The 26,417-nt window shown below is 38.0% G+C and overlaps 1 protein-coding gene across 10 annotated transcripts; it reads left to right on the top strand.

Annotated features, from left to right (window-relative positions):
- Positions 1 to 2,318: 2,318 nt before the first annotated feature.
- Positions 2,319 to 5,030, top strand: LOC121969903. Of its 10 annotated transcripts, none has more exons than XR_006108715.1 (5): positions 2,319 to 3,108; positions 3,784 to 3,857; positions 3,930 to 4,046; positions 4,246 to 4,302; positions 4,811 to 5,030. XR_006108715.1 is itself a non-coding variant. In XM_042520215.1 (2 exons), exons 1-2 carry the CDS (start codon positions 2,637 to 2,639, stop codon positions 3,814 to 3,816), a joined length of 513 nt encoding a protein of 170 aa, XP_042376149.1. In that variant the 5' UTR covers positions 2,331 to 2,636; the 3' UTR covers positions 3,817 to 3,858. The 10 variants fall into 10 exon arrangements, 4 of the variants coding, with proteins under 4 accessions (XP_042376149.1, XP_042376150.1, XP_042376151.1 ...); XR_006108713.1 differs by having other exon boundaries at positions 3,776 to 3,857; XR_006108714.1 differs by having other exon boundaries at positions 2,320 to 3,108; positions 3,803 to 3,857; positions 3,919 to 4,046.
- Positions 5,031 to 26,417: the final 21,387 nt, after the last annotated feature.

The raw sequence follows: 26,417 nt of genomic DNA, 5'->3' as shown, positions 1-26,417 counted from the left end.
GTTGTTGATTATAGGAGGAAACTGTGTCCTAGTGATCTAGGTTGATAATGCCCCCAAGAGGAGCTCATAAGGATTGTCATGTTAAACCCTGTAGGTGGACTTAGTCCGACATGACGATAAGGTTGAGTGGTACTACTCTTGGACTAAGATATTAATTAAATGAGTTGTCAGTAACTCACTTAATTAGTGGACATTCGACATCTTAAACACAGGGAGACTAACACATAATAAGAAGGAGCCCAAAATATAATTTGGGATTGGTGCGGTAGTTCAATAATAGTTCTTTAGTGGAATGAATTATTATTGATGAAATTAAGTTATGTGTTCGGGGCGAACACGGGATGCTTAATTTCGTCGGGAGACCAAAAACAATTCCTCCTCTCGGTCTCTATCGTAGCCTCTTGTATATAGAGATTTATACCCACCACATACCCACCTTCTTACCCAACCAATAGGGGCTGGCCAAGCCAAGCTTGAAGCTCAAGCTTAGGGTCGGCCAAGCTTAAAGGTTGAACCTTAAGGTGGCCGGCCAATAGGTTGGAGTCCAAGCTTAGGTGGTCGACCACATCATATTAAAAAGGGATTTTTGTTAAAATTATTTCTTATGTGGATATCATGGTTTTAAAAGAGAGTTTAAAATTTAAATATTTCCTTTTATAGCTTTCTATAAAAGATTAAGAAAAGATTTGAAATCTTTCCTTATTTGTAGATTGAAAGGTAGATTTTAATTTTGAGAAAACTTTCCTTTTTAACCATGTTCATGATTTAAAAGAGAGTTTAAAAATTAAATATTCTCTTTTATAAGTTTCTACAAAAGATTAAGAAAAGATTTGATATCTTTCCTTATTTGTAGATTAAAAGAGATTTTAATTTTTATAGATAACTTTCTTTTTATCCACATATTTAAAAGAAATATTTTAATTTATAAAATTTCCTTTTTACAAACCACCATGAAGGGAAAAATTATTGCAGAAATTTTTTATAAATTTTCGAAGACAAATTAGGAAGTTTTAATTTTTGTTTTAATTAAAACTCTCCTTATTTTGGGGAAATAAGTGGCCGGCCATGTATATTGAGAAGAGAAAATTATTTTTAATTAAATAAATTTTCCTTTTCATGGCAAAAGAATTAAGGAAGTTTTTTATTTAAATTTCCTTATTTGCCAAGACCAAGGATTATAAAAGAAGGGGTAGAGGTGCCTTCATGGGGAACGACTCTATTATTCTTCTCCTCTCTTTTCCTCCTTGGTGGTCGGCTCTAGCTTCTCCCTCTTCTCTTCTTCTTGTGGCCGGCGGCAACCCCTCTTGGAGCTCTTGATGGTGGCCGGTTCTAGCTAGGAAGAAGAAGGAGAGAAAGGAGGTTTTGTTTCTTGCATCCCTTGGAGCTTGGTGGTGGTGGTTGGACCTCTACTTCTCTTGGAGAATTGTGGTGGCCAAAACCTAGAAGGAAGAAGAAGGTGCTTGGTGGTTCTCATCTCAGAAGATCATTGCCCACACAATGTCCGAGGTTAGAATAGGAATACAGTAGAAGATCAATAGGTTATTTTTGCTTACAAAGAAAGGTATAACTAGTAATTGTTTTCCACATCATACTAGTTTTCTTTGTATAGTTATTTATGGAAATACCAAACACAAGAGGCATATGATTCTAGAGTTTTCGAAATAGTTTTTTCGAGTTTGTGTTTTCTTCTTTTTCGAATTTGTGATTCGATTGTTCTTTTTGGTTAACCTAGAGTTATTTAAGGAAATAAATATTAGCTTTCCTTAAAAGGCTTTGCCTAGGCGGTGGTGGTTGCTCCCGTATTCAAGAAGGCCATGTGTCTCGCCAGGCAGTCCTAGAAGCCAATTTTGGAAATTAATATTTATGGAATTAATAACTTAGGTAGATTTGAATCAATAGTGTTAAGTTCCGCTTGCGATTCAAATCTAAACCATTAAGAATAGATAAGTTAAATTTGGAATCAATAATGTTAAGTTCCGTTTGTGATTCCACTACAAGAAAATTGGGATTCTACAACACTTAAACGACAACGCTTTTTTATAAAAAGCGTTGTCTATTTTTTTTTAACAACGCTTTTAGTGAAAATCATTGTCTATTTCATTATTTTCTTATTAATAGACAACGCTTTTCTAAAAACCGTTGTCTATTAGTGATTTTTACAGGTCAAGGACAACGTTTCGTAAAAAGCGTTGTCTATTAGACTTTGTTTTAGTGTCTACGACAACGTTTTTTAAAAAGTGTTGTCTATTGTTAAGTTCTCATCTAAATCTTGATTAATACAAACCATTGGATCTAAGTAAGGAGTAGAAAACCTGAACCCTTCTCCCAACTCCTATCTTCCGATCGTTTTTATCCCGGACCCTTCTCCCAACTCCTCATCTCACGCGGCCTTCTCCATCCAACTCCTCTCCGGCGAACCACTCCTCCGAACTCCTCTCCGTCAAGACCACACCTTCGTCAAGCGGTAGATCCTGGTGCTAAGGCGATCGACCACGACAGATCGACCCATCTCTTCGCCTCCTTCACCCCCGACGTTGAGGCGGTGACTGGTATAAGGAGGACAAGATGAGCGTGTGTCCAGTGCTGGCCTCAGACACCCATGGCAACCTGGACGAGCAGATCATGAAGCTCATGCAATGCAAGCCCCTCGCCGAACAGGAGGATACATCTCGCCCTTTCCCTCGCTTATCTTATTTTCGTCCGATCGCTCCTTCGATTTATTCCTTCTCTGGTCAGGATGTTTGTTTTGGGGGTTTTCTGCTCGATTCATGTGTATTCTTTATAGATCTGAGGTTGAGTGGGTATTTAGCAATTTACATATCTGCGATGCGTATTCATGCATACCTCTCTTCCTTCCTTGCAAAATTTCCATTTTTTTAACGTTCTTCCATGATCTTATCACTGCCTGTGGATGCGAGGGGCAGGCCCCGATCGAGCCCAACAAGCAGATTTCCTCCATGGTAGAGGAGGCAGCGAGGTTAGCTAGGCATTTCTGCGAGATGGAGTGGCCTGTGCTCGTCTTCCTCGATTCCCACCACCCAAACAAGCCTGAGCCTCCTTATCCGCCTCACTGCGTTGTGGGATCAGGGGAGGAGGATCTGGTTCCAGGTACCTTCTCACTACTCGTTTAGGGTTGAAGCTAACTTGTTTGTTGAATTGCCTGTGTGGATGAGTTCTAGTGGGATCTGTATATTGACGAGATATTTGTTTCTAGTGTTTCTGTATATTATTTTTATCTCTTGGATGTTTGCACAATGTCATCTGGAAGCTTCAAGACAGGATGATGCCAATACTGAGTTTGTCTAATAGTTAAAAGCTCTAGATTAACACCCATACTCTCCAAATTTAACACTATGAAAATGCTAGTTTAATTTTGTTTCTTCTATATACTAGCTGCCACATAAGAAATCTCTATTGGTTAAATTCATATTTATTCTACTCACCCTGCACAGACTAAAGGCGCCATCCATTCATCTTTCTTCACGAGAATTCTGTGTTGCCGAACCAGAGTGTTTCCCCCTCCTGTTTGGCTTTAGCAATCATTTTTTGTCCACACATTTAAACTTGTAAGATAAGATAAACAGAGAGATTAAAGATGAAGAGTTTGAATTTGAAACAAGGTATATGGAATATCCTAAAACTTATTATGGGACTTTCGAGCACCAGTAGTACCACAGCTTACCTCTACTACTAAACTGTTCTAAGTTGATCGAAAACTTGTAAATTAGATGTCTGTGCTTTACCACTATTTTTGTAGCTGGATCCTTTTACTCAGTTTTGCAGTTTTATGGTTGTATAGCAGATGAGTTGAGCTAGAGCATTTAAAGAGGAGGATTCCGTTGTCATGTATAAAGTTGGTGAGCTTAACATGCCTGTTGGGTTTCTATTCTTTCACAAAGCTTTCATATTGAGCCGCAGGAGGCAACCAGGAAGAAATCAAACGCCCTGTTGATGGACCAGCCGCAGGAGGCAAGCTTCCAGATGACATTGTGATTGGGTTTCTAGTTACATGCATTAACTGTTTGTTCTATTAACAAGGAATAGAGGTAAATGCTTCTATTCCCTTCTTGTGTCTTGCTAATTGCTAAAAGTTCACAATGAGTTCACATTGTTAAGACATTAGCTTTTGCAGTCCAATGTTTGTTTAGTGTTTTTTTTTCCCTATGAAAATAATATTTGGAATTTCTTGCAGTTTATCATTGTGAGTTAATAACTATATTTATAAGTTTTTAAATAAAATTTCAGGTTAGGGTGCTTTGCGAAAAAGCTAAGGAGGTTTTAATGGAAGAAAGCAATGTTCAGGTAGACATTACTTCTTCTAAGTAAGTTATTCAATTTAGTTAAGGCCCTTGTTAAAGTATAACATTGCTGAATTTCCTTGAAGTTGTTCACTCGCATGCTGGCCATGATCATTCTCTATTAAAATTAGAAAGGAATGTAAACAACACAAACCTCAACTGATGTCTCATAAGAAGTTCTTATAGAACTTCATTGGTTGCAGGCGTAGAAGCTTACTATAGATCTGTATTATTGAACTTCAAGATATTTACTTATATTACAAGATATATACTTCATGTAAATATGAAATAAAAAACACTTCAAACTTACTATATATACTTCATGTATTACACGATATTTGCTTTCTTTCTGCAGTTTGAAGAAACGTTGCATTTTTGCCAGCTTTCTTTCTTTTATTTTCTGCAAGCATTTCATTTCTGAGTTATGAGTTTTGGTTCATTTATAGAAAATAGCTAGTAGAAGTAATTTTTTGGTTCAAACTATTGACTGTAATTTTTTGTTTATATTTCAGGCCAACTGTTCAATCTGTTCAAAGCTCACAAAGATCCTAGACAAAATCCAATTGCTTATTCCTGTAATAGATTGAGAATGACAAGCTACTTCTTCAGTATTGTGGTAGTAATTACTGTACTGTTTTGTTCTGTTCTCAAGCCGAAAATAATTTTTGAGTGTAGCTAGTAGAAGTAAACAGATTGTTGGCTTCGAGGCCGGCTAGTTATTTTGTGCTCTTTTGTTTTATTTGTGAATATCACTATCTACTTTGAAACAGAATTAGTGTTAATTTCTCATGTAATTAAATACTAATATTATTTCAATGTCAGAATTCTATTATTTTGGTATGAGTTTGAAATAATTAGCTGAGTTGATTATATGTAAAATTCGAATCTAGACATGGTAAAAGAAAAATAATAGTTTCGTAAATATAAAAATAATGATTTTTAAATATTTTTTTATATTTTTTTTCTTTAAAACGACAACGCTTTTAAAGCGTTGCAAAAAGTATTGTCTTTGTAAAAAAACAACAACGCTTTTAAAGCGTTGTAATAGTGTTGCAAAAGCGTTGTCCTCGCTACAAACGACAACGCTTTAAAAGCGTTGTCGTTGAGCAGACTTTTAACAACAGTGCCTTTAACAACGCTTTAAAAGCGTTGTCTATTAGCTTTTTTCTTGTAGTGTTCCTAATTTAACTTCTAAAGAACACAATAGGTTATTTAAGGAAAGGTTTGACACTTGTACAAAAAAATTTTGTACAGTGGAACTGGTACATTTTCCTAGGACTAACCAACAAAAGCTTCTCGTTCATCTCACAAACTCAAGGATTGGAGATGAAAAAAACCTAAGTTGTGCTAGCAAGAAAGAAAGGAGGTTCGGCCAAGATAGGGAGGACGAGAAGGAGGAAGCTCAATGTGTTAGTTAGAGTCCTAGAGCCAATCATTTGATGATTGTATGGACTCATGTATATCATATTTTTGTATATTAATAAAGGCATTGGTTTTTGGTTATTATGCTTATTTGTATTAGTGTCAGATAAAATAAGTATAGTAACGTCCTTGAGTAGAACGTTCATACTTATATCAATCGATTAGTTGAATCGATAGTGAGATGATATAGGGAACACTACTCTAAATCATTCCTAGTCGAGTATTAACATTCAGGGACAATGTTAATACAATAAGACTAGCATGTAGGTCAGCTCGATGACTTGATCTCACAAGTCATGAATATAGAGATATCAAGCTGACACATGGGTATGCATTAGAGAATGTATACTGAATGACCCGCCATGAGAAAGTATCATGGATCGTTATATGAGTGTCATATACTTTCTCATGTGGCTATTAGTATGACTATTAGTCCTTAGACCTGAAGTCACCATGGATCCCTACATAAGGAGTTATGTACTTTAGTTTCGTCAAACGTCACCCGTAACTGGGTGGACTATAAAGGCGATTACTGGGTATATAACAAATTATGCAGAGGGATGTGAGTGATGTAGATGAGATCTATCCCTCCTATATGACGGGAGAGACATCGATATTCTTGATAGAGTGAGACCACGAAGTGTATGACTATACCCAAATGAGTCAATATGAGATATTGAGCTCATTTGATTGAGTGAGTCTACTCGGAGTTCAAGATTTAGATTGTTCAGAGGATGACACGTTCTATGCCTCACATTGATCAATCTAGATGTCTAGGATAGAAGGACACTTGTCACATATTGTGAGGAGTCACAATTAGTAGTCACAAGGTGATGTTGGATCTCAACATTTCTTGTAACTTGGGTAGCAATGATGTATTGCTAGATGCCGCTCATTGCTTATGTTTCTAAAAGAGTTTATAACATTGCCAACGTTACAAGAACCTATTGGGTCACACACAAAGAACATGTGCATGGAGATTAGGTTCATATGATGAACCAATAGGATTAGATTCATATGATGAATCAAAGATTGGTTTCAAATTAGACTTATTGAGTTAGACTCAATTAGATTCAATTGTTGAATGAGTCTAATTTAAATTTGATTCATGAGTCAATTTATATTAATGAATTGAGATTCATTAAATTAAAATTGACTTGAATCAAAGCTTGGATTTAACTCAACAAGGAAGAGCATTGGTCAAGTTTGACTTGACCAAATAGAGGTTGACACATCAAGTTTTGACTTGATGAATTGCCACATCATGAGGATGACTCATCCTACATGGCATGCCACATCATCCCCTTATATAATGGTGTGCCACCTCATGGAGGTTACACACCATTAATCCTCTTAATGTGGTCGGCCACATTAATGTGGGGGTTACACATGTGGTGGCCAGCCACACTAAGTGATGAGATGTTTTCATTTGGTGAAATTGAATGGTGTTCAATGCTTCTTCTTCCTTGGGTGCTTTTCCCTCTCTCTAGCTTGCTGATGGTCGTGGCTTCATAGTGGAGAAGAAGTGAGAGTTGATTCTAAGCAACTAGGTGGTGTGAAGGTCACAGAAGGAGAGTAACTAGAGGAGTGTGTGAGTTCCTTTTTCCCTTCTCTCCTTTCTCACCTTTTAGATCCAATCCGAGAGCTCTAGAAAGTGCTAGCACACTTGTGGGTTCTCCTCTCCATCTTTGAGTGGTAGAAGACCACTCCTTGTTCGTGTGGATACCGCTAGAGGACCGTTCGCTTGACGGTCTCGAGATCCGGCTACCTTTGGACGTTGCGGGATTGCGAAGGGCACGCATCAAGGGTAAATGTTTTTCCCTCGTAGATCTAAGAGTCGATCGTGTTTTAAACTCGTACTCGTATTTTTCGAAAGTTTTACCTTGCACGAGATCCGTGGCTTGGGCGATTCGGGGTTTCCGCGACGCGAAAAGCGGTTTTCGCGGCCCGAAAAACCCAACAGTGGTATCAGAGCCACGTGCAAGGCTTGTACGAGTTTGTTTTTATTTTTATGAAAAATAAAACCCTTCTGTGATTTTCTGTAAAAATTAGTTTTTTATGATTTTATGGGTAATTTTTCCGTAGAAGCGAAGCACAAGTGTCTCGGCACTTGTAGGCTTCGGCTACCGGAAAGATCTTTCAAAACCGGCTTCGTTTCGCCCCAAATCCGTTTGGGACAGCGGGCTTGGGTGCCATTAGATCGCAAAGGAGCAACTCACGATGGTTAGATCGTGGGTAGGGGTACTGCCCCTAACCCCGCAAGGGGATTTGCTCCGCGATCGCACCCGAAATCGCTTAAAACGAACCCGCCGGGAAGATTTTTCCGAAACAACAATGTCTCGGCCCAAATCGTTTTGGGACAGCGGGTTTAGGTGCTGTTGGATCGCAAACGAACCCTCGCGATGGTTAGATCGCGGGTAGGGGCTCTGCCCCTGGGCCCCGCAAGGGGATCCGTTCCGCGATTGCGCCCAAAACCGCTAAACGGGACTGCCGGGAAATTTTACTCATAAAAATTGTAAAAAAATTATTTTAAAATTATAGAAAATTATGAAAATATATAATTTTGAATTATATATTAATTTTGTGATAGTCATGGCCCAAAACCCAATATGATTGGATTGTGTTGTAATTCATAATACGGCCTGCGTGCCGTTATGTGTTTGCGCGTGTTGTATGTTTTTATTTTTCCGCGACCTGCGCGTCGTGCCTTTCTCTTATATTCTTGTTGTAAATTAGATTTAGACTCGAATGTAACTCGAGTTTCAAATTGTAATGTACAAATTGGAGCGGTGGAGGGTCCACACGAGACGGAGTTCCGAGGCGAGCACGAGCAACACAAGGTGGTCAAAGGGAGGAGCTTGGAGAAGCTGTTGACCCTAGGTTGACCAATCGGTCTTCTCATTGGCTTGAGAAGATCGTAGTAGGGCCATGACTAAATCACAAATAAGTTAATTAATTACTTGTGTATGTGATGCATGTTTAATAAGTAATTAATTAATTAGTGCCTTACGATTAGATTAGATCTAAGTCGTGCACATGATGCACCCTTGCGATTAGATTAGATCTAAGTCGTGCACAAAATGCATCCTTTTCGATTAGATTAGATCTTGATCGAACCAACTCTAAATGCCTAACCGTGCCGTGATACCTATCACTACCTCGATCACATATATTGTTGAATCTGCCAAAGCAGAGCAATACATATTATCTTGGTAGGGTACGGAGGGACAATCTTGGTCCCGCCTATCAACGCATGGGTGAATACAAGCTCAATTAGATTGAGTATTCCTAGTTACTCGGTTGGATCGAGTCAACTATAGGCATTATTCCAACGGTTGGAAAAGATAGATCAAAATCACATATATATTAACTCTCGGGTGTATTAGCCAAAGCTAACTCGAGTTTTAATATAAATGCGGATATTGATTTTATAAACAAGAGTTGCATAGAGATGTAATTGGTAATCGTTACCTACCGATCATACTAAGCCTTGGGCGTATTAGCCAAAGCTAACTCAAGGGTTAGTATGATGTGGATCTTGTCCCACAAGAATTATAGAATTCAGTGGGAGCATCATTTAATTAAAGGCCTAATTAAATGATTTTAAAAAATATGATATTTATTTCTGCAAATTTTCTGTTGTAGATAACCATGACGTCAAATACGAACATTTTCTCTCTGCGATCTGTCCTTGAGAAGGACAAGCTCAACGGAGCAAATTTCCTGGACTGGTACAGGAACCTGGGAATAGTTCTCACCCAAGAACGTAAACTGTACGGAGGCTCCTCCTGCCACTGCCACGCGAGCGATCGAGATGCTTACAAGAAGCATCAAGATGACGCATTAGATGTGTCTTGTCTTATGCTCGCAACCATGAACTCTGAGCTTCAGAAGCAACATGAGTTGATGAGCGCTTACGATATGGTTGAACATCTTTGTCACCTATATCAAGGACAAGCAACGCACTGGAAGAGGAACTTCAAAGAATACCTGGAAGATCTTAAGAAGAAGAGAAATAAGTTTCTACTTCAGGTATAAATGTTATAGAAGTCAACCTCTCTATTTCTTCATCGTGGGTATTAGATACCGGATGTGCTTCGCACATTTGTACTAATGTACAAGCGCTGAGGAATAGCAGGGCATTGACGAAGGGTGAGATAGACCTACGAGTAGGCAATGGAGCACGAGTTGCTGCTATTGCTGTAGGAACTTATCATCTATCTCTTCCCTCTGGGCTTGTACTAGAATTGGATGATTGTTGTTATGTGCCTGCCTTGACTAAGAACATAATTTCCGTTTCTTGTTTGGACAAGAAAGGATTTTCGTTTATAATAAAGAACAAATGTTGTTCCGTCTATTTAAACGATATGTTCTATTGTAGTGCACCTCTGATAAACGGACTCTATATTCTAGATCTAGAGAGCCCTATCTATAACGTAAATACCAAGAGGTTCAAGTCAAATGACATGAACCAAACATACCTGTCGCTTAGGTCATATAAATGACAAGCGCTTATCCCAGCTCCATAAGGATGGTTTGCTCGACTCATTTGATTTTGAATCATATGAGATATGCGAGTCATGCCTACGAGGCAAGATGACCAAGACTCCCTTTAGTGGGCACAGCGAGAGAGCAACTGATTTGTTAGGACTCATACATAGTGATGTATGTGGCCCTTTCAATATTGCTGCTAGAGGCGGTTATAGATACTTCATCACATTTACTGATGACTTCAGTAGATATGGTTATGTGTACTTGATGACACATAAGTCTGAATCCTTTGAAAAGTTCAAAGAATTAAAGAATGAAGTACAGAACCAGCTTGGCAAGAGTATTAAAATACTTCGATCAGATCGAGGTGGTGAATACTTAAGCCATGATTTTCGTGACTATTTAGCTAAGTGTGGGATTCTATCCCAACTCACTCCTCCTGGAACACCACAGTGGAATGGTGTATCCGAAAGGAGGAATCGTACCTTATTAGATATGGTACGGTCTATGATGAGTCACACAGATCTTCCGACATATCTATGGGGATATGCTCTAGACACGGCAGCTTTCATACTCAACCGAGTTCCATCAAAGGCCGTGATAAAGACACCATATAGGATATGGACTGGGAGAGATGCCCAGGTGTCTTTCATGAGGATTTGGGGTTGTGAGGCTTACGTTAGACGTCAAGTCTTAGATAAATTAGGACTCAAATCCGACAAGTGCTATTTCATCGGATATCCCAAGGAAACTAAGGGATATTACTTCTACATTCCCAGTCAGCACAAGGTAGTTGTGGCAAAGACTAGGTCTTTCTAGAAAGGGACTTTGTTTCTAGAAAGACTAGTGGGAGCGCGTTCGATCTTGAAGAAGTTCAAGATGCGAACAATAGCACTGATGCCTCGATGGAAATTGAACTGGAACCACAAAGTGTTGTGGATGATGTTCCACAAGGAGTTGAGGAACAACAACCAGTTCAAGTAGACATTCCTCTTCGCAGGTATGATAGGGTGCGTCGTCAGCCTGAGAGATACTCATTTCTCTTGTCTGACCATGATGACGTTATGCTCATAAAGGATGAGCCTACCACCTATCAGGAAGCTGTGATGAGACCAGATTCCGAGAAATGGCTAGAGGCCATGAGATCCGAAATGGAATCCATGTACACCAACCAAGTATGGACTTTGGTTGATCCACCTGAAGGGGTAAAACCCATTGGGTGGAAGTGGGTCTTTAAGAGAAAGACTGACATGGATGGACTTATCTATAAGGGTCGCTTAGTAGCTAAAGGTTTCAAGCAGATTCATGGTATTGACTATGATGAAACATTTTCTCCAGTAGCGATGTTTAAGTCCATTCGGATCATGCTTGCTATTGCAGCCTACCATGACTATGAGATATGGCAGATGGATGTCAAAACCGTGTTTCCGAATGGAAACCTACTCGAGGATGTGTACATGACACAACCTGAGGGTTTTGTAGATCCACAGCATACTAGTAGAGTATGCAAGCTGCATAGGTCCATTTATGGATTAAAGCAAGCTTCTCGGAGCTGGAATCTTCGATTCGATGATGCGATCAAACAGTTTGGTTTCATCAAGAATGAAGATGAGCCTTGTGTCTACAAGAAGGTTGTAGGGGACATAGTTGTCTTCCTCATATTGTATGTGGATGACATACTACTCATTGGGAAGGACATCCCTATGCTTCAGTCTGTCAAGACCTGGCTAGGGAGTTGCTTCTCAATGAAAGACTTAGGTGAGGCATCCCGCATTCTAGGGATTCAGATCTATAGAGATAGATCTAAGAAATTGCTTGGCCTAAGACAGAGTACATACATTGATAAGGTACTCCTTCGGTTTGCCATGCAGAATTCCAAGAAGGGATTTCTGCCGATTTCACATGGCGTGAGTCTTTCGAAGACTCAAAGTCCCTCTTCTAGAGAGGAGAGAGACCGCATGGATCAGATCCCTTATGCCTCAGCCATAGGATCGATCATGTACGCCATGCTATGTACTCGACCTGATGTCTCGTATGCTTTGAGCATGACGAGCAGATACCAGTCGGTGAAAGTCATCGGATAGCGGTCAAGAATATTCTTAAGTACTTAAGAAGGACTAAAGAATATTTCTTGATATATGGAGGCAATGATGAGCTAGGCTGTAAAGGGTTACGGTGATGCTAGCTTCCGACCGACCAGGATAGATCGCAATTGGGGTTCGTATTTTGCATTAATTGTGGTCTTTGTCACTGGAAGAGTTCAAAGGGATACGAGTTGATTCTACAACGAAGCCGAGTACATTCTGCATCGAGGGCGGAGGCGGTTGGATCCATAAGTTCATCGAACTTGGGGTGGTTCTAACATCGGACCAGTTGAGCTCTATTGTGACAACAATGGAGCTATAGCACAGGCGAAGGAACCTCGCTCACACCAGCGGACCAAGCACATACTACGGCGCTTCCATCTCATTCGGGATATTATCGATAGAGGAGATGTGAAGATTTGCAGAGTACCTAAAGAGACTAACATCGCAGATCCCTTGACCAAGGCTTTGGCACAGAGAAAGCTTGATGGTCACACTAGGTCATTAGGCCTTAGAGATTGGAGATGTAAAAAACCTAAGTTGTGCTAGCAAGAAAGAAAGGAGGTTCGGCCAAGATAGGGAGGACGAGAAGGAGGAAGCTCAATGTGTTAGTTAGAGCCCTAGAGCCAATCATTTGATGATTGTATGGACTCATGTATATCATATTTTTGTATATTAATAAAGGCATTAGTTTTTGGTTATTATGCTTATTTGTATTAGTGTCAGATAAAATAAGTATAGTAACGTCCTTGAGTAGAACGTTCATACCTATATCAATCGATTAGTTGAATCGATAGTGAGATGATATAGGGAACACTACTCTAAATCATTCATAGTCGAGTATTAACATTCAGGGACAATGTTAATACAATAAGACTAGCATGTAGGTCAGCTCGATGACTTGATCTCACAAGTCATGGATATAGAGATATCAAGCTGACACATGGGTATGCATTAGAGAATGTATACTGAATGACCCGCCATGAGAAAGTATCATAGATCGTTATATGAGTGTCATATACTTTCTCATGTGGCTATTAGTATGACTATTAGTCCTTAGACCTGAAGTCACCATGGATCCCTACATAAGGAGTTATGTACTTTAGTTTCGTCAAACGTCACCCGTAACTGGGTGGACTATAAAGGCGATTACTGGGTATATAACAAATTATGCAGAGGGATATATGTGAGTGATGTAGATGGGATCTATCCCTCCTATATGACGGGAGAGACATCGATATTCTTGATAGAGTGAGACCACGAAGTGTATGGTCATACCCAAATGAGTCAATATGAGATATTGAGCTCATTTGATAGAGTGAGTCTACTCGGAGTTCAAGATTTAGATTGGTCAGAGGATGACACGGTCTATGCCTCACATTGATCAATCTAGATGTCTAGGATAGAAGGACACTTGTCACATATTGTGAGGAGTCACAATTAGTAGTCACAAGGTGATGTTGGATCTCAACATTTCTTGTAACTTGGGTAGCAATGATGTATTGCTAGATGCCGCTCATTGCTTATGTTTCTAAAAGAGTTTATAACATTGCCAACGTTACAAGAACCTATTGGGTCACACACAAAGAACATGTGCATGGAGATTAGGTTCATATGATGAACCAATAGGATTAGATTCATATGATGAATCAAAGATTGGTTTCAAATTAGACTTATTGAGTTAGACTCAATTAGATTCAATTGTTGAATGAGTCTAATTTAAATTTGATTCATGAGTCAATTTATATTAATGAATTGAGATTCATTAAATTAAAATTAACTTGAATCAAAGCTTAGATTTAACTCAACAAGGAAGAGCATTGGTCAACTTTGACTTGACCAAATAAAGGTTGACACATCAAGTTTTGACTTGATGAATTGCCACATCATGAGGATGACTCATCCTACATGGCATGCCACATCATCCCCTTATATAATGGTGTGCCACCTCATGGAGGTTACACACCATTAATCCTCTTAATGTGGCCAGCCACATTAATGTGGGGGTTACACATGTGGTGGCCAGCCACACTAAGTGATGAGATGTTTTCATTTGGTGAAATTGAATGGTGTTCAATGCTTCTTCTTCCTTGGGTGCTTCTCCCTCTCTCTAGCTTGCTGATGGTCGTGGCTTCATAGTGGAGAAGAAGTGAGAGTTGATTCTAAGCAACTAGGTGGTGTGAAGGTCACAAAAGGAGAGTAACTAGAGGAGTGTGTGAGTTCCTTTTTCCCTTCTCTCCTTTCTCACCTTTTAGATCCAATCCGAGAGCTCTAGAAAGTGCTAGCACACTTGTGGGTTCTCCTCTCCATCTTTGAGTGGTAGAAGACCACTCCTTGTTCGTGTGGATACCGCTAGAAGACCGTTCGCTTGACGGTCTCGAGATCCGGCTACCTTTGGACGTTGCGGGATTGCGAAGGGCACGCATCAAGGGTAAATGTTTTTCCCTCATAGATCTAAGAGTCGATCGTGTTTTAAACTCGTACTCGTATTTTTCAAAAGTTTTACCTTGCACGAGATCCGTGGCTTGGGCGATTCGGGGTTTCCGCGACATGAAAAGGGGTTTTCGCGACCCGAAAAACCCAACACAATGGACACATCAAGTTTTCTTCTAATGAAAATTGCATTTAAAAATCATATTTATATCCATCTAATGAATACCATAGGGTTTTATCCTTTGGTCTTCCTCTCTTCAATCCAATAGTTCAAAATTGACCATTTAATCCAATGGTTTAAAATTGACCGTTCATCTTTCTTGATGAATTCAAGTTCACCCAATAAGTCTAATTCAATGAACCTAATCAATCCCTATTGATTCCATGAACATCAATCCAAATTGACTCTTTGAATCTAATTCAAATTAGACTCAATCCAATAATTAAATCCAATTGAGTCTAACTTAGTGAGTCTAATTCAGATTAGATTTAATCTAATGATCTATCATTTGAACCCATCTCCAAATCAACTTGTTATTTGTATGTGACCTAATAGGTTCTTATAACGTTGGCAATGTATCTAAATCAATATTTTAGATACATAAATGATGAATGACATCTAGCAAGGTATCATGGCTACCCAAGTGAGGAGAATGTTGAGATCCGACTTAACCTTTCCGTGACTATTATCTTGTATGATTTGGTCCTTCTATCCTTTATATCTAGATTGATCAATGAGGCATATACCGTGTCACGCTCTTATCAATCTTTATGTTTCTTGATCTCTAAGTAGAGACACTCAATCAAATAAGCTCAAAATCTTATATTGACTCATTTGAGCATGGTCATACTTTCTTGTGTTCTACTAATCAAGGGGCCCACAAATATTATTTTCGTCATTTGGAAGGGATAGATTCCATCTACACCACTCACATCCCTTTGCATACCCAGTGATCAACTTTGTAGTCCACCCTGTTACAAGTGATGTTTGTCGATACCAAAGTATACAACGCCTTATGTAGGGAACCGTAGTGACTTCAGGTCTAAGGACTATTCATACCAATAGTCACATGAGAATCTTTATGGCACTCATATAACGATCCATGAAACATTATCATGGTATATCATTCAGTATATATTCTCTAATATATACACATGTGTCAACCTGATATCTCATATCCGTGACTTGTGAGATTAAGTCATCAATTGACCTACATGCTAGTCTCAACGCATTAATATTATCCTTGCATATTAATGCTTGACTAGGAAGAGTTAAGAGTAGTGTTCTATGTATATCTACAATATCTCACTATCAATTCAACCAATTGATATATAATAGATTAGAGACTCCTACTCTAGGACATTATTATACTTATTCATTCGGCACTAAATTGAAATAAATATAATAACCAACTTTGCCTTTTATTAATAATGAAATATGATACAAAAGGAGCCCTTTACAATCATCTCATAATTGGTACTTGGGCTAATACTAACACTCACATATATCACTTCCATCATATGGAAAGGATAGATCTCATTTACATCACTCACATCCCCCTGCATAACTTATTGCATACCCAGTGATCGACTTTATAGTCCACCTTATTACATGTGACATTTGCCGATACCAAAGTACACAACTCCTTATGTAGGAACCATAGTGATTTTAGGTCTAAGGACTATTCATACTAATATTCATATAAGAATGTTTATAATACTTATATAACAATCCATGAAACATTTTTATGGCAAGTCAATTCAGTACATATTATCTAATATATATCCATGTGTCAACTTGATATCTTATATCCATGACTTGTGATATTAAGTCATCAATTAACCTACATACTAGTCTCAATGTACTAATATTGTCCTAGTATATTAGTGGTTGACTAGGAATAGTTAAGAATAGTGTCTATATATATCTACAGTCTCCCACTATCATTTCAATCAATTGATATATTATATACTAGAATGGACTACTCTAGGATATTATTGTACTTATTCATCTAATACAAATATGAAGTAATATAATAATCATAACCTTTGCCTTTTATTAATGAATTATGATACAATATATTTTGAGTCAATCAACTCTTGATTGGCTTTTAGGGATTTCACTAATAATATCCTCTACCTTAACGGTCGCCAGTGTTGGCCTCATTGATATAAAGGAAGGTAAATGTAGGTACACATGCATTAGGTGTATGATGGGGTAAATCCCAAGTTGTTAGTTCTTAAGAATCGATACTTGGCAATTACGCCAGAGATGTTATGTACCCACTGCCTATGTTACACTCTGTGAACAATCAATGTATTAAAGTTCTGATGCAAGATGTACTCTAGGGTAACATGAAGCAAGGTGGACTCATAGGTCGAAGATCATATGGCTCAGAGCATGCTCGAGAGCTCAACGCATTCAATGGACTAAAGGTCTGACATGAGGTGTGTTGGGATGTATACTATAAGCCTAGCATTTGTATGAACATCTGTTTTGAAATATTTTGAAATGAGAATCACTTTGGTCAAATGTTTGCATTTTATATTTATATATATGTCAATGCAGTTGTCCATTTAATTTATACTATAAAAAAATGATTAACAGGCTGGGTAACATCGAGCCTGGGGTGACCGACCCCGTCCCACGGAAGTTTCCCACCAACCATCGGGGTAAATCGGGAAGCGTACGTGGCGGGCAGCACAGAAATCCAGCATCCTTTGATTACACCCCCCATTTGGAGGAAAAATTCCTACAAATACGCCGTAGCTGGGGTTCAAACCGCGGGTGCCTGGGAGACAACCTAGATGTCCAACCACGACACCATGGCACCTAGGGTTGCATTTAATTTATACTATAGATAACATGGTGTGTGGTGTCACACAGAAGATCATGTTATTTGTACCTTATAAATTATAAATAGTAGCTCACAACTAAGATGGATTAGGACAAACCATTGGAACGGTTGTAGTGTAATTTGGTATTAGTTTATCTTGACTGTAAAATTACACTAGCACACTATGTGTGTATTGAGCAGGACCATTTGAGGTTGTTCGATTTATACTGACTATATAAAAGAACAGAACCTCTGTTATTATGGATGTGCGTCGTCTTAATTCCTATATAATAACAAGCACGTATACTTAGTATTTATTTCTTTAACTTATCAATGGGTGAGATTTATTCGTTAAATCAATAGGCCCGATGAGTTGGAAAATAGTACTCTTTATATGGTATGTTGTTGATTATAGAAGGAATCTGTGTCCTAATTATTTAGGTTAATGATGTCCCCTTGAAGAGCTAATAAGGATTATCATGTAAACCCTGCAGGTAGACTTAGTCCTACATGATAATAAAGTTGAGTAGTACTACTCTTGGAATCAGATGATAATTAATTGGGTTGTCAGTAAATCAATTAATTAACAGACATACGATATCTTAAACACGGGGAGATTAATGCATTCATAATAAGATAGAGCACATATTATAATATGGGATTGGTGCGGTTGTTCAATAATAACCCTTTAGTGGTATGAGTTATTATTGATGGACATGGATTGGGTGTTCGGGCCGAACATAGGAAGCCCATGTCCATCAGGAGGCCTAAACCAATTCCTCCTCTAGGTCCCTGTTGTAGCCTCTATATAAAGCCTCACATCCACCCATCCATAACTTGGTTTGGTTTAACTTGGTTTGGTTTAACTTAACTTGGTTTAACTTGGTTTGGTTTAACTTGGTTTGGTTTAACTTAACTTGGTTTAACTTGATTTGGTTTAACTTAACTTGGTTTAACTTGGTTTGGTTTAACATGGTTATAGAAAGGGAGATTTTTTTCTAAATAGAATTCTGTTATTTTTCTTTCTTTGTAACCGACGGCAAAGGTTATAAAAAGGAGTAGGTGGTGCCCCCTAAAACCTAATATTCTAATTTTCCACAATTCCCTTCCTCCTTGTGGCCGGCGGCCCCTTCTCTCCCTTGCTTAGGGCCGACGGCACAACTCCTCTTCTCCTCCTTGTGGCCGGCACCACCTCCACCTAGGGCCAGCGCCACCTCCACCAAGGGTCGCCACCCCTTCCTTCTTGCCTAGGGCCGGAGGTCTCCTCCACCTTGCTAAGGGCCAGCGGCCCCTCTACTCCTTAGTGGGTGGCGACTTGAAGAAGAGGAAGAAGAAGAGAAGGAAGAAGATTAGAAGGTGCCCCATCCTAGAGCCTCATTTTGTTGCCGACGGTTTGGAAATCGAGAAAAGAAGGAGGGTGGTGTTGTCTTGGTAGATCGTCGCCCACACGACGTCCAAGAAGAGGAGAGGAATACGGCAGAAGATCAAGAGGTCTTTAGCTATGAAGAAAGGTACAACTAGTTATTTAATTCTGCTGCGTAATTGGTTTTGTTTTCTTTGTATCGATTTTGAATACCAACACAAGAGGCTAACGATCTTGTACCTCGATCAAGGTGTGCTTTGATCTGTCAAGAATTTGCTTGATTGATCAAACACATGTTTGATCGAACATGCGGATTTCTAGGAAAAGTTCTATTCTCATATAATTTTTTTATACTGGGAAATTTAAACAGAACGGAATTCCAGCGCCTTCAAGTGGAATCAGAGCTAAGTTTTCTGGTTCTGTGTGATTGATTTTTAGTTAAATTATGCACTACTGATATACAAGTTTAGGCAAGATAATAGTAGGATGTGCAAGAAAGATTAACTCTGTGGTTGTAGGCATCCTAGATCCAACTATTATGACCTTTTTGTGTGAGTGTATGATTTGAACTCTTGGGTATGTCGAGGTTGTTTTGTGTGCATGATTGTAATAATTAAAATGCAGTCAGTCGCTGCATCATTATTATTTTTTTACATTATGTTCGATCTAGACTACATGTAAATTCCTTTGTGGAATATAGGATCGATAAATGTATTTTTTTTTTGCGGCTTGTATCCTTACTATGTGTGGTGCTATTTTGAGGATCGGAGGTGCGGCGGAGAAGGAAGCAAGATAGACGCGACGACTTGATCCATTGGTGATATATTGGAGGACAACGTTGGATGAGACCATAATAGTTGGAAATTTTATTTTCATATTTATTTCCTTTATATGCCGTTTTATGTGCTGTGATGTGTGTGTTGTGATGTGCGTGTATGATTAAAATTCCTCAATTTAAATAACTAAGTAGGAGAGGGATTATTTAAATAAATTCCACGATCTGCATTACTGGTTTGTAAATGATGCATTCAAACTTGCGCGTTGGCTTTAAGTGTCTTCCTCCATATCGGATGAGTTTGTTTGCGGATCACTAGATCAAACTTCCTCTTGTTGGTTGCTTCTCGGAATACCGTTCTAGTTCCCCTGTACAAAAATTTTGTACAAGCATAGAACTTTTCCTAGCTACCCATGTGCTCTATTGAAGTTCTACTTGGATTGCAAACGATGCTTAACATTATTAATCCAAGTTGCTCTTTAGAAGTTAAACTTGGATTGAAAACGATACTTAACATTTTTACTCAAAGTTTAATCGATGTGATCTTCCTAAGTTAAACCATATTACAAAAGTTAATTAAATATCTATTTCAAAGATCGGCTTCCAGGTTAAACATGGTGAGGCACTAGGCCTTCTTGGGTACAGATTCATCCACCACTTCCTAGACAAAGCCTTTCAAAGAAATCAGATATTTAACTTCTTACAATAAACTAGGTTTAACTACAGAGACCTCAATAGAAGTACAATATTGAAACATGAAATCAAAACACAAAATTGATAACAAAAATGATAACATAAAATCGATAGTCTCTTGTGTTTGGTTTTTCAAGATCTATACAAAGAACATGAACTAGTTACGATGAGATAACTAGTTATATCTTCCTTTGTAGCTAAAGACCTCTTGATCTTCTATTGTATTCCTCTCCTTCTCTTGGACGTTGTGTGGGCAACGATCTACCAAGATGGAATCCACCTGAACCACTTCTTCTCCTCCAAGACTTTTGAGCCACCAAGGGATGTCAAAATAGGAAACTCCTTCTCTTCTTCTTCTCCTCCAAGTAGTTCGGCCACCAAGAGATCTCCAATGCTTGATGTTGCCGGCCCTTATGTTTCCTTTCCTCCAAGCAAGTCGTCGGCCCTCAAGGAAGGAAAACAAAGGGAGAAGGGAAGGGAAGAGGGGTCGGCCACCAAAGGAATAGAAGAGGAGAAAGCCTAGGTTACATTGTATGAAGGCACCCTCTACCTCTCCTTTATAATCCTTGGTCATGGTAAAAAAAGGAAAGTTTTAAACATAATTAAAACTTTCTTATTTGTGGCCTCCCTTTAAAAGGAAATTTTAATAACAATTAAAATCTCTTTCTTTTAAATTTTCTATTGTACATGGCAATAAAGGAAAGTTTTAAAATTAATCTCTCTCTTTTAAAACATGTAGACAACTACAAAAAAGGAAAGATTAATTAAAACTGATCCTTTTAAATCATGGTTACAAAAAGGAAAGTTTTATCAAAAATTAAAATCTCTCTTTTAAACATTATAGATAATTACAAATAAGGAAAGATTTTAACAAAATAAAATCTCTCTTTAATCTTTTGTAGATAGCTATAAAAGGAAAGATTTTAAAATTTTAAAACTCTCTTTTAACCATGAGGATGACTATAAAAGGAAATTGAAATTTTTTTTATCCATTGTAGATAACTACAAAAAAGGAAATATTTTAACAAAATAAAATCTCTCTTTTGACCATTGTAGATAACTACAAATAAGGAAAGATTTTAACAAAATTTTATTTTAAAACAAAACCTCTTTTTCCTTTTCTAATGGCCGGCCCCTAGCTTAGGCACCAAGCTTGGCCGGCCACCTCTTGGCTTCCAAGCCCATGCTTGGCCGGCCCACTTGTACCAAGCAAGGACGTGGCCAGCCCATTACTTGGATAAGAAGTGGACTTTATGGATACAAGGATTTATAGAGGCTACAACAGGGACCAAGAGGAGAAATTGATTTTGGTCTCCCGATGAATTTGAGCTTCCTGTGTTCGTCCCGAACACCCAACTCAAGTTCATCAATAATAACTCATACCACTAAAGAGTTATTATTGAACACCGCACCAATCCCAAATTACATTATGAGCTCCTTCTTATTATGAATGCATTAATCTCCCTGTGTTTAAGATATCGAATGACCATTAATTAAATGAGTTACTGACAACTCACTTAATTAATATCTAGCTCCAAGAGTAGTACCACTCAACTTTATTTTCATGCTGGACTAGGTCCACCTGCAAGGTTTACATGACAATCCTTATGAGCTCCTCAAGGGGACATTATCAACCTAGATTACTAGGACACAGTTTCATTCTATAATCAACAACACACCATATAAATAATATCATTTCCAAACTTATCGAGCCTATTGATTTAATGAACTAAATCTCACCCTTTGATAAATTAACGAAATAAATATTAAGTATATGTGCTTGTTGTTATATCATGATTAAGAGTACGCACTTCCATAATAATAGAGGTCCTGTTCCTTTTTTTTACAGTTAGTATAAAAAGAACAACCTCAAATGGTCCTGCTCAATACACTCAGAGTGTACTAGTGTAATTTTATAGTCAAGATAAATTAATACCAAATTACACTACAACTATTCCAATGGTTTGTCCCATTCCATCTTGGTTGTGAGTAACTTTTTATAATTTATAAGGAACTGATAACATGATCTTCTATGTGACACCACACACCATGTTATCTATAATATAAATTAAATAGACAACTACATTGAACATAAATATAGACATTTGACCAATGTGATTCTTATAACTGTTTATACAAAAGCTAAGCTTTTAGTATATATCCTAACACCTCTATGGATGATTATACGAAATTATTTAGGTATGTGTGATCTTCTCCATCTAAAGGGCACAATTCTAATTAATGGACTAAGTATCAAGTAATGGTATATACTTAGGCGCATTTAATAGTATCCTCCCCATTGGAGTCACTGCTATTATTTGTGTGACCGAAGATGAACCAACTATTAATTTTATTTGTCATAAAGTTAGGTTGACAAGATAATAAAATTAATGGATAGAACCTCCTCTTAAAAATATTTGAATTAGTATACGTCCACACTATTGTGGCATACGAAATTCATGGTGTTTTGAGGTGTTGGTGAATTTAAATTATATTATTTGAGGAACCAATATTATTTTAAATTCTAATGTTTTAATCAATATTTTATTTTATGATTCTCATGATTTCAAAATGGTTTTCAATCCTCTTGCTATTATTTTAAAAGAAAATAAACTTACTGGTCCAAATTATATTGATTGGAAATGAAACTTGGACATTGTCTTAACTGTTGAAGAATAAAAGTTCATACTTCTTGTGGTCTGTCCTAGCGTGCCTGATAAGGATTTTAGTGAAGAGGAGATAGAGAGATATAGGAAATGAGTCAAGGCAGATGAGATGGCGCGGTGTTACATTTTGACTTCTATGTCAAATGTGTTGCAACATCAGCATCAGGCCTTACCCACTGCCTATGACATGATGCTCAATCTCAAGGAACTCTTCGGACACTAGAATCAGGCTGCCAGGCAGGAGGCCATGAGAATAGAGAACAATGAAGGTATATCTTATTCATTAGTTGTCGAAACATGTTTAGCGGTGTTATCTACCGGTACTTGGTGTATAAATACGGGAGTTACTGATCATGTCTGTAATTTATTACGGGGGTACCAGAAAACTAGACGACTACATGAAGGGGAGATCACCGTCTACATGGGCAATGTTACAAGAGTGGCGGCTGTTGTAGTGGGAGATGTTTATTTATCTTTCAATAGGAATAAAACTTTAATTTTGAAAAATTGTCTTTACGTACCATGTTTTAGAAAGAACATAATTTCAATTTCTAAATTATTTAAGGATGGATATTCTGTTTCTTTTGATTACAAAGTGGTTGTCAAGAAAAATAGAATGGTTATCTATTCTGGTATGTTGGTTGGCAATTTGTATACTCTTAATCCAATAACTCCCACGATGCAACAAATGGAAATTAATAACACATCTTCTAATTCTAATAAGAGAAAGCAACCTTCGGAAATGAACCAAACATATCTTTGGCATCTAAGATTGGGTCATATTAACTTGAGTAGCATTCAAAGGTTAATAGCCGATGAACCTTTGGGTTCATTGGTAGTGGAAAAATTTCTGACCTGTGAGTCTTACTTGGAAGAAAAAATGACCAAAAAGCCTTTTAAGGCAAAGAGGTATAGAGCCAAAGAAGTGTTGGAATTGGTTCATTCTGATTTGTGTGGGCCTATGACTATCCAGGCAAGAGGTGGTTTCGAATATTTTATCTCTTTTATAGATGAGTATTCGAGATATGGGTACATTTACTTGATGTGCTGCAAGTTTGAGTACTTTAATAAGTTCAAAGAGTACAAGGCTAATGCGGAGAAGCGTCATGGTAAAAGTATCAAGTCACTATGGTCTGATCATGGTGGAGAGTACCTCATAGGAGAGTTTAGGAGTTATTTATCAGAGGACAAGATTCAATCTCAATTGTCTGCACATAGTACACCCCAACAGAATAGTATGACGGAACGAAGGAATAGGACTCTTATGGAAATGGTTAGATCAATGATGAGTTATTCAGAATTACCAAATTTGTTTTGGGGATATGCTCTAGAAATGGTAGCGTACATTCTGAACTTTTTACCTTCTAAGTCAGTACTCTCTTCTCCCACAGAATTGTGGAATGAGCATAAGCCTAGTTGAAACATATTTAGATTAGGGGTAGTCCAGCACATGTGCTGAAGGGAGATGTTGATATGTTAGAATCACGTACGGAAGTTCTCTTATTCGTGGGATATCCTAGAGGAACGAAAGGTAGTTTGTTTTATAGTCCTAAAGATCAGAAGGTCATTGTTAGCACTAATGCCTAATTTTTAGAAGAGGATTATGTAATGAACCACAAGCCCATGAGTAAAATTATTCTTGAGGAAATAAGAGAAGACACTTCTACTTTAGTACCAACGGTACAAGATGAGATACCGCAAGTAACTGCAACACGTGTCACAAATGGTGCACAATTATAGGTAGTGCCTCGTCGTAGTGGGAGGGTTGTTAGGCAACCTGATAGATTCATGTTTTTGGGAGAGTCTTCGGACTTGATCCCTGGTGAACATGAGGCTGATCCCTGGACATATAAAGAAGTACTCCAAGATAAAGATGCAACATCTTGGCAAAGTACAATGAACTCTGAAATAGAATCTATGCATTCTAATCGGGTCTGGGAGCTTGTAGAACTACCAAATAGTATAAAAGTCATTGGATGTAAATGGATCTATAAAAGGAAAAGAGGAATAGATGGGAAGGTGGAAACCTTTAAAGTGAGGCTTGTTGCGAATGGATATACTCAGAAAGAGGGAATCGATTATGAGAAAACTTTTTTGCCGGTAACCATGCTTAAGTCTATCTAGATTCTTTTATCTATTGCTGCTCATATGGATTATGAGGTTTGGCAAATGGATGTCAAGACAGCTTTTCTTAACGGAAGTCTTGAAGAAAACATCTATATGAAGTAACCAGAGGGATTCATTGCCAAGGGCAAAGAGCATCTTGTATGTAAGCTTAATCAGTTCATTTATGAATTGAAGCAAGCTTCGAGATCTTGGAACATCCAGTTTGATGAAGTGATCCAGTCTTATGGATTCATTCAGTGTCTGGATGAGTCTTGTGTATACAAGAAAAGTGATGGAAACGTTGTGGTATTTCTTGTACTATACGTAGATGACATTTTGATCATTGGCAATAATGTCAAAGTGTTGCCAGACGTAAGTGTTGGTCGCTACTCGAAATTCTGTTCTGCTTCCCCTGTACAAAAATTTGTACAAGCACAGAACTTTCCTAACAACCTGTGTTCCTCATGAGTTAAACTTGAATTGGAAATGGAACTTAACATTTTTACTTCAAGTTCAACTTATGTGTTCTTCAGTAGTTAAAACTTGGATTGCAAATCATACTTAATATTATTAATCCAAGTTCATCCCATGTTATAGAAGTTGATTAAATATCTATTTCAAGGATTGACTTCCAGGTTAAACATGGCGAGGCACTTGGTCTTCTTGGGTATGGGATCATCCACCACTTCCTAGACAAAGTCTTTCAAAGAAATTGGATATTTAAACTTCTTACAGTAACCCTAGGTTTAACTACAGAGACCTCAATAGAAGCACAAGATCAAAACACTAAATTGAAATACAAAATGAAACACGAAATCGCTAGCCTCTTGTGTTGGTATTTCAGGATCTATACAAAGAACATAAAATAATTAATTTGAAGCAGAAACAATTAATTAGTTATACCTTTCTTTGTAACTAAAATACCTCTTGATCTTTTGTTGTATTTCTCTCATTCTCTTGGACATCATGTGGGCAACGATCTACCAAGATGAAATCCACCCAAACAACTTCTTCTCCTCCAAGAAATTCGGCCACCAAGGGAAACCAAAATAGGAAACTTCTTACTCTTCTTCTTCCTCTCCAAGCAACCGGCCACAAGAAGATGCCTCTTGATGTGCCACTGGTCCTAAGGAAGAAAACAAGGTGAAGATGCCTCCTCCTTCTTCTTCTTCTCCACCAAACAACCGGCCACCAAGGAAGAAAAGAGGTGTCGCCGGCCTCAAGGGAGAAAGGGAGAAGAAGGGCCAGC

Source organism: Zingiber officinale, chromosome 4A (genome assembly GCF_018446385.1).
Source record: "Zingiber officinale cultivar Zhangliang chromosome 4A, Zo_v1.1, whole genome shotgun sequence".
Taxonomy (NCBI): domain Eukaryota; kingdom Viridiplantae; phylum Streptophyta; class Magnoliopsida; order Zingiberales; family Zingiberaceae; genus Zingiber; species Zingiber officinale.
Note: the sequence above shows the minus strand (reverse complement) of the source record. Positions and strands in the feature narration are given on the sequence as shown.

Coding starts and splice junctions, on each gene's coding strand:
- LOC121969903 (XM_042520215.1), top strand. CDS start 2,637: ATGCAAGCCCCTCGCCGAACAGGAGGATACATCTCGCCCTTTCCCTCG. Junction 3,109..3,775: donor GGAGGAGGATCTGGTTCCAG/GTACCTTCTCAC, acceptor CCTTTTACTCAG/TTTTGCAGTTTTATGGTTGT.